This window comes from Danio rerio, chromosome 11, assembly GCF_049306965.1.
Source record: "Danio rerio strain Tuebingen ecotype United States chromosome 11, GRCz12tu, whole genome shotgun sequence".
Taxonomy (NCBI): domain Eukaryota; kingdom Metazoa; phylum Chordata; class Actinopteri; order Cypriniformes; family Danionidae; genus Danio; species Danio rerio.
The window spans coordinates 21,694,369-21,704,030 of NC_133186.1; the positions used below are offsets into that span (position 1 = coordinate 21,694,369).

General features: G+C 36.5%; 1 protein-coding gene across 1 annotated transcript; it reads left to right on the forward strand.

Moving 5' to 3' along the window:
* The first annotated feature begins 1,127 nt into the window (after positions 1-1,127).
* Positions 1,128-9,253, forward strand: thoc7 (THO complex 7). Its single transcript, NM_001003429.2, is given in 8 exon segments — positions 1,128-1,177; positions 1,795-1,915; positions 2,049-2,176; positions 4,338-4,424; positions 4,510-4,567; positions 4,817-4,883; positions 4,977-5,046; positions 9,063-9,253. Coding segments are annotated over 8 exon segments (609 nt in total). The 5' UTR covers positions 1,128-1,158; the 3' UTR covers positions 9,122-9,253.
* The last annotated feature ends 409 nt before the right edge of the window (positions 9,254-9,662 follow it).

Consider the following 9,662-nt stretch of genomic DNA (forward strand, 5'->3'; position numbering starts at 1 on the left):
TTTAAATTCACATTTTAATTCATGTTGAATTATTTTCATATCTACGTAAAAAGCTTTGTATTCATAAACTGAATCATAATGGCACAAACTGAACTGACGAAGCAAAAGAAAGATGGATTTTAAAACGTCTTATTATTTCATAATATACTATGTTATATGTAGCCTATGTAGCCAGAGGGGGTTCAGAAAAAAAAACCCTTACTGACAAATGTGCAGAATTTTTCCCATTCATGAGCTCATATGTCGTATTTTGACTGCTACATGCCATCATAAATAGTAAAAATAACCAATTAAAAAGGCATAATCCTCTGTTGGCTGTTGCTTCGGTGTGACTTCAGCAAATCAGTCTTGGTCAATGCTAACAAATGTTTTTGATGATCAACATCTAGCTGTGTAGGAAATCACACAATCTGACATAAGTGACGTCATCTTTCGCTACTGTTTGTAAACAGAGAAAACGTTTTACAAGTAACTTTTGTTCTAAATCTTGGAACTTATCTTGAAACTAAAAATGAGCAATAAAAAGGGTGGCCTATAGTAAAATTGATTTGAATACTAATTAGGCTATTGTTATCCTTAATTTTCAAATGCACTTTTTAACATGTAAGGCTAGAAAATTGTAAAGCTTTTATTATTATTATTTTTTATTATTGAAATGGCCAAATTCTGACTGAAGAAATTGAATGTGCTGGCTAGATTGTTATTTGCCTAATAAATGACACTAGACAATAGTTTTTAACTTAAAACTTTTTCAGATTCCTAATGTATTTTTAAAAAGCTAAATCATGATTCATAACTGAACTGACGATATTGCTCAAACAAATTGACGAGTCTTGTGGAACCACACTTTAAAACGAACTGTTCAAATGAACCGATTCGCGAAAATGAATCTCATTTCTCAATACTGTCAAAAACTAAACTAACTACCTACTAATACAGTATTTCTGAAAGACACGCTATCAGTCGACTAGTCTAAAACGAGTTTTCAGCAAAACATTTAAATGACTTTGTAATAATAAAGTAAAAGCTAGCCGTTCAGAAAACTGTTGTGAGCTCGGCGGGTTTGCTTCGCAACAGAGGCGGGGCGCTGATGCCTTGCGTGTCCGCGCGCGCCTGACAATAAAGTTTTTTCTAACAGTCCAGTTAGCCTGCTGGAGAATGGGTAGCATTACTGATGGTAAGATTTTCCTTTGTTTTATTTTTCTTAACTATCATGTAATTGTAATTTATGTAGCAAATCTGAAGGAATTATTACAGTAGCGTACGTCCATGTTTTTATTTCCTGGAAACTAAACGAACTCCTTTGAAATGTCTACATGAGGAGTCTTAGCTAACAGTTAGTTAGCCACATGCTAAAACTGATTAACTAAAACAAGTTACAAGATGTATAAGTATAATTTATTACGCTGACTTTGGTTTTGGATAGGCATTACAGTGATATAAAATATATTGGTAAGTATAATATGTAAATACGATAATATGAAAATTTGATGGCACCCTTCTGACACTTTTCAATGTTGGATCAATCAGTTAAATCAAGCATCAAGGTTGGAAAATAAACTGATTTTTTGCTGAATTTAGAGATTTACTTTGTTTCAAAAATAATCAAGCAGAATATATATATATATATATATATATATATATATATATATATATATATATATATATATATATATATATATATATATATTGTTCCACATTTAGTCACTGAATACAATTTACAGTATAATATCTGTGCTATGCTATTTAGACCTATATTTAGACTAAATAATATCTATGTCTCCTCCCTCACAGATGAGGTTATTCGGAAGCGTCTTCTGATCGATGGAGATGGAGCTGGAGATGACAGACGCATTAATGTGCTCATGAAGAGCTTCACCAAATGGTGCCACTCCAGTTTCTCACCAGAGGAGGGGTAATTTACATTCTGGTTTAACTTTATATACCTGACTTGATAAGATTTTTTTTTTCTTTTCCTTTAAAATATTCCACTGATTAGTTACCACGACCTTGGGTGTAATTACTTTATCATTCATATGTGTCTGCAGGATGTCTCAGTATCAAAGAATGATGATGTCCTTGGCTCAGTGTGAATTCTCCATGGGGAAAACCTTGCTTGTGTACAACATGAACCTGAAAGAAATGGAGAATTATGAAGGAATCTATACCGATATTGGTAAGACTTCTTGTTGACTTCCCTGCTTTTTTCTTTTGGGTTGATTGGATTATATGCTGACAAGGGAGACACATTCCTGTTTGCACTCATTGTTTTAATCTACATCTTTTGACTATATTAAATATTACTTTGAGGGCAGGATATTAGGCATGGGCCGGTATATGTTTCTGACAATATTATAACCTTGGATAAAAATATCACGGACACATGGTATTGTGATTACTGCTCTGAATTATATTCTTTTTAAATGTCTGGGTAAAAACAAAAACTTTGAACACTATATTTTACTTTGATAAAGATTTAAAGTATTTTGGAGCAGTGAATATGCCAGGCTAAATAATTCAAAATGAATCATTGATTTCTTTCCAATTTAAAACAACCTCTTTGGATATCTTTTCTGCTGGAGATACTGTTGTTCTGAACTCTATTTATACCGTAGCAAGAGTAAAGCAGAAATTTAGGACTTTACTTTTCCAATGCGCAGTATACCTTGAAAACGGTTATCATCCCATGCCTACAGGATAAAAGGGTGGGTGTTTGTGTAAGCTTTTTCAATTATTTCTAATATCGCAAAATAACCTTGCATAATAGAAAATGATACAGAGTGCTGCAGCCTTCATTTCTGCTCTGGTGGCTACAAAACTACACCAAATTCAGATCAGTGTGTTAAATCTGTGAATTGTTTATCGTAGACTCTCTTTGATCAAATAATTTGAATCAGTGAATCATTCAAGGGAGATACTCAGACTGAAAACATCATTCAAATCAGTTATTTGTTGACTCGTAAACATGTCTATCCAATTCGCAAATTAATTGTTCAGTGCAATTTGTGAATTGATTTAACTGGCTAACTGATAAAATTCAGCTTGTTCACGAATCAAGTTGGATTCAAAAGTGCAGTATTTTGTTTTGTATTCTGATTTTCAATCAGAACTTTTCAATCTGCCTTTTATCAGTGATTTTTATGGCGAGTTCAGACTGCATGATTTTCAAAGTAGTCATGTCACAGATGTTTTCACCCTGTATGACTGTCGGGGGTAGTATTTCATCGCTGCTTTGTTTACCCTGCAAGATGGATTGGCAACGGGGGGTTCACACTGTATGATTTAGAATAGGAAGAATTGGCGACAACTTTGTCCCGGTCTACAAACTACATCTCAAAACCAAGCACAGAAGAAGTGACATGGAAATAATGTAGTATATCTTTTGTCATGAACTATATAATGAGAATAAAGCCTTTAGTGGGGTAGAAAATTTACTTATTTTGCTCACTTGGCCTTTAATAGGAATTAGCAATTTCTCCTCAACTTTTTCTTTTTCGACCCGGTTGCTCAGATGACACTTCAAACAGAAACGGGTGCTCCTGCCAAATTTACACTAGTTGTTCCTCCATTTTTTGGGGTCCAAATAGACAAAATAGAAGCACTTTTAACTTGTTCCCCAACCTCCCGCTGGCCTGCAGATTTCACACGGCATGATTTGAATCGTCGACAGATCCAGCTGTTTAGCACACTGAATATCTCACATGTGTCTACGACACATCACCGATTCTCTCCGATTGTGTCTTTGATAGTTCATACTGTGTGGTTGATACTTGCGTGAATGAGTACCTATTTGCCTGTGATTTCAGGCATTTTTTGCAATTTCTTGAAACCTGTTGTCGAGTCAAAAATCAGGGCTAAAATCATGCAGTTTGAATTTGGCATTATTTTGCTGAGTGTTCTGTATTTTTATAGTTATTATTTTTTTGTATTTTTTTTTGTTTAAAAAGGAAAGGTCATTTTGTTTGAGCTTACTGTTTGAAAGTATTATCTTATTATTTGTTAGTATGTTTTAAGTTATTTTTTTTTAAACTAGTTAACACACTGCATTTTAGCATTAAAAAGCTACAATACAGATTATTGAGCTGAGGCTTGACTTCAAATTTAAATCGCAAACCAAATTGAAATCACAATATCTATCGAAAAATCAATTAGAAATTTCAATTAGAAATTTTCGCCGGAACTGGTAAGAGAACATTGTGCTTTTTTTTTTTTGCCAAAACTTTTGAGAAAGTGGTTGATAGTGACAAAAAACATGTTAATACTAGGTGTACAAACAAACCATTAATACTTATTCAATTATTTACTGTAGCAAAATGTTTTTGTTTCTTCCAATACAGAGAAAAGTATTGCGTCAGCACATGAAAAAATTGCAGAGTGCAAAAAGGAAATCCAGAGAGCGAAAAGGATACGAAAAAACCGACAAGGTATACTACATTTTGATAATTATTTTTTTTACCATTTAATTTGATGACTTTTTTTCTGTCTCTAACTTAACCATTTTGTTTGTAGAGTACGATGCTTTGGCCAGAGTTATTAAGCAACATCCAGACAGACACGAGACCTTAAAGTAAGTTTGGTGGAGACATTCTTATTTCATTTAACACATTTGTATTTTCCAGAGAGTTAGAATATATTATTTATATACTTATCTATCAAAGTTTTAATTTTTTTAATGCTAGGATTGGTGTGAAAAAGTATATTTAGTGTATTAAATCAATAGTCTGCATGTTCTTTATTTAAAATGACAAACAGGATGTCCAGTGGCAGAGATGTATATTGACCCACCAGTTATTTTGTGATCTCTTTTTTTCTGCAGGCAGCTTGAGGCTTTAGACAAAGACCTTCAGCAGCTTTCACACATCAAAGAGAATGTGGAGGACAAGGTGAGGCACTGTGCTTTTTCTACAAATTAAATAATACACCATCATAGACTAAAATATTTAACCTGATCTTATTTTTGTTTAACCAATCTTCAGTTGGAACTTCGTAAGAAACAGTTCCACGTCCTCCTCACCACCATTCAGGAACTTCAGCAGACTTTGGAGAGTGAGTAGTATTAACTGAGTGATGGCTAATGGACACACATTTGCTTGTGAACTGTTTTGCATTGTCAACAATTAGTTTTTATTCAGATCAGATTTTTGCCTGTGGCCTGTTGTACAAAAGAGTTTGAACAAACTAAGGGTGCAGACTCTGAGTAAGTTTCAGGTTGACAAAACCAAACAAATCCCGACTAATTAAGATCAGGTTAAGTGGTTTCACAGCACTTGATATGATTGCTCTCGGGGTTTAGTCCAGTGTTTGGGAATTAAGCTGAGGTCACGTTGCACTTTTTGCTCCAGACTTCAATTCATACACAAGTGAATGCGGCAGACTGGAAAAGCAAGCTCATGCCACAATCAAACTACAGTTTGAGCATGCAAAATTCTGACGTATGGCTCTGGGAAAAGGGGTGGGATTTAACAAGATGATTTGACAATTAAAAAAAGCGGGCGATTGGTTCATATTTTACATTTCTGTCCAGAGAGGTCATGTGGTCTCATGCAGTCACGTGATGCCATTTTGCAGGTCAGAGTATACCAAGCTTGAACTTTGCAGTGCAGCGAACTGCGTAACTTGTGGCACAAGCTTGTGTTTCCAGGCTGCTGCATTTGCGTGGGTATGAATGGAAGGCAAAAAGTATAATGCGGCTGCAGCTCTTCTCTGGACCACATGCACCTGAATGTGTGATGCATGCAGCAAACAGCCAATCACATGAGACGTGTTTTTTGTGATGGGTTCAGTGCAGTTCACTCTCAGTTGAAGATTAAAGCCACGGTCACACTGCACTTTTCTCCCCATAGACTTCTATTCATATACATGCGATTGCAACAGACTATATAATATATAAAACGGATATAATGTATGTTAAAGAAAACTGGACTGACACAGTTTTAATTTACCAGAAATTCTATGTTAAGCTAATTTGACACAATCTACATTGAAAAAGTGCTTTAGAAATAAGTAAAGTTTTATGAATTAATTTTGAGAGGAGCATATGATATGATTAAGCATGGCTGGATTCTCATCCGTAATCAGTTATAATCCAATCAGATTGATCCAAACTTACCATAAATAGACCAATTTTACCCTACTGCTTTATCTTCGTTTTGGAAGAATACCCCCTTTTACCCCATCTTCTCTTTTTCCTCCTGAATTCTCAAGACCTACCTGATCTTGGACCCCCATTAAATGTTTATTGACCAAACGGGAGCCTTGGGCTCATTTATCTCCGAGCTCAGGGTTCTCTTCTGGGACAGCATGCCAAACCTGCTATTAACGCCACAGTGTTTCTTCTAGGATTTTATCCACCTGTGGCATTATTTCAATGACAAATGCATCGAGTGCAGTATCGCAAGTCGAGATCGCATTTATGTATTGGCCGACGAGCCTTCGAATCTTTTTGCTTGCGCGTCGATTTCTTTTGCTCATGCACAAAACTTCTTGCATGCCCCCCTCAAATATATGCTGCTCAAGCGCAGATCTTCTTATGCGTTCTCAAATAAATGCTGCTGAAGTGCGATTTAGTGCGTTTATGTAACAAGTATGTCTTCAACATTTATTCGATTTGCTAGGAATATTTATGAATGTCTCCAATAGACCTACAGAGCGGCATTAATGCGTCCTGAAGTAAAATGAAACGGCTATACGTCGTGTTTGCTGGCCTCACACATCACTAACCTGTCAGTCAGCCAGCCAGCACGTCACCTTAAAGGGTTAAACAAATGACGCACAGCACTACTACGATTACAGAAAAGTTTGCGCTGTTCTAATTCACTTACCTTTTAATACGTTTTGCTGCGATTATCACCGGCTATTAAAAAACAGTCACGACTGAATGTTTTGAAAGAGAGGCTGTAATGTAGCCGTGGCGGGATTCATTTTGGCGTGGCGCCCTGCCATGGAAGAATAAATATAGAGGAAACCATATGCTAAGGACATCAAAGTGTCCCATTACTCACTCTTGATACTTGAATTGAATTGAACAGACCGGAAATGCAAGCTTGCACAGTTCGCTGCATTGCAAAGCTTGGTGAATTCTGTCCTGTGAAATCACATCAGACTGGGTTTCTGCTTGGTCTTAAAAAGTTTAAAATTTCAAAAGCCAATTTACTGAAATTTTGTGTAGGTCTTAAATAATTTTAAACGGGTCTTAATTTTCCTATGTTAAACGGGCAGATCAATCACCAATCATCCTACTCAAAACTGTAGTTATCTTCCTTACAATAACATTCGTTTTTAAAGTTTCCATAAACTGTTGTGCCTAATGTTTATTATAGTTTTTTTAAAAACTATTATTCACTAGATTTTGCTTGTTTTGACACATTTAAACTATGTGGGCGAGGCAGTGGCGCAGTAGGTAGTGCTGTTGCCTCACAGCAAGAAGGTCGCTGGGTCGCTGGTTCGAACCTCGGCTCAGTTGGCGTTTCTGTGTGGAGTTTGCATGTTCTCCCTGCCTTCGCATGGGTTTCCTCCGGGTGCTCCGGTTTCCCTCACAGTCCAAAGACATGTGGTACAGGTGAATTGGGTTGGCTAAATTGTAGAGGTGTGAACCTATACTGGTCTCACGGTTCGGTTGGTTTACGATTATCATGGCTTCGATTCGGTTCAATTTGATATCTCGGTGCATCACTGTGCATTGACGATGCTTTCTAAATACAGTGTTATATTTTAGGGGGGAGGCTGTCTGTACAGACACACAGACACACAGCACCACACTGTCTCTCATTTAAACACAAACATACTTTTCCAACACTTTTCCAACGGCCCCTTACGGAGAGCTCCTCTCAGCTCGAGCTCTCCCGGCTAAACACATATTGCGAGGGCTTAATGCTCGTAATGTCGAGCGAAAAAAAAGAAAGACAGCTGTGAAACATAACCAGTTTTGTCTTTTTGTAGGAAACACACTTTAGATCTTTTTAGGGTAAGAGGTTTTTGAGTTATTGCCGTCTATAACTGAATGTGTGTCAGGAAAATCGAAAACAAAACCAACTGAACCGCGCTCATTTCTGTTGCCCCCCTGGATGTACAGCGCCCTATGCATATGCCACGTGCCGGCCCTGAGTTGCCTGAGTGTTGTAAATACTCGCGCTCACCTCCCTCGCGACAGAGCGCATAGGAGATAAATGACGTCAGTACATAATAACCGGTTATGATTATTACTGAACCGTTACAGAATTGTCCGCGTCTGCATCGCAATGCACCGAAGAAACAATTAATTTTGACACCCCTTCTAAATTGTCCGTAGTGTATGAGTGTGTGTGTGTGAATGTGTGTGTGCATGTTTCCCAGGGTTGTGGCTGGAGGGGCATCCACTGCGTAAAAACTTGCTGGATAAGTTGGCGGTTCATTCCGCTGTGGCAAATAAAGGGACTAAGCCGACAAAAAAATGAATGAATAAACTCTGTGGTAATCAAAATTTCGATGAGGCAAGTTAAAATCTTTTTCATTGGCCCACCCATAGAAAAACCTTACCACCATAAAATTCTGAAATTTGCTTCATAATGGTCTTAAATTTGACTTGGAGAAACCTGTAGAAACCCTGTCACATGACTCCATGAGACAAATCGAAGACCCAAACATGACCTCTCAGGACAGAAATGTAAAATATGAACTAATCGCTCACTTTTTAAAAATGTCTAATTGTCTTGTTTAATCCCGCCCCTTTTAGCAGCACCTTACAACAGAATTTTGCATGCTTAAACTGTTGTGTGACCTTGGCATAACAGATAGAATTTTCAGAAGTTTTAATACTTTTTATAAGGCAGAAATAATTAATGCAGCAAAGGTTGGAGAAGCCACAATAAAAGCATGCCCCGGTGCAGATTAGTCATGTGCTAATTACCTTGGTGATGAGATCTGATCAAAACCAACCCACTTTTTTTGAGCCAGAAAACTTAATATAAATTAAAAGCAAACTTACCTGGGTAAAACCCCACTCTGGCTTTGTGCAACAGGCCTCAGATGCTCTGTGAATGTTCTGTTTATGCTATACTGTCTGTTGTGTCTTACACAATTTTTAGATGATGAGAAGATGGAAAGCGACGATACCCAGGACAGCCCGATGGAAAACGGAGACTAGACATTTGCATTTGTACAGTTTTCTTAAGATGTTCTTTTATTTTTCAGGAGCTCATATTAATTTTTTTTCATTTTAGTCTGTTTTTTGATGTTGGCAATGTACAGAATTAAAGCAGTTTCATGATAAACTAAATCTGTTTAAGTTGAGTTTGTTTAGTTTCAGAGTATATGGCCTCTATAGGGGAATATTTGGAGTTTTGAGAACCACATAAAACTCTTTTTGTTATTAATTAAAAACAGTAATGTGCACATTAGTTTTGTGTTGTGTAGTTCAATCCAGAGCCTTCATAAATTATTTCAACTGCAAAACTGTCAAAGCACAGAGACTATAATATAAACCGAAAAAGGTTTATGGCGGGTTATGTTGAGGTATGTTAATATCAAAATGACTTTGTATAAAGATGTTTGATGGATACAAAAAAAGGAAATGTAAAACCTTGCAAGCTGGCGCACATTAAAACTATAAACATATTGCTCCAAACATTGTGAAGAGCTGGAAGATGCTTACAATATTGTCTGAAATAAGACTAATTAGACTTTTT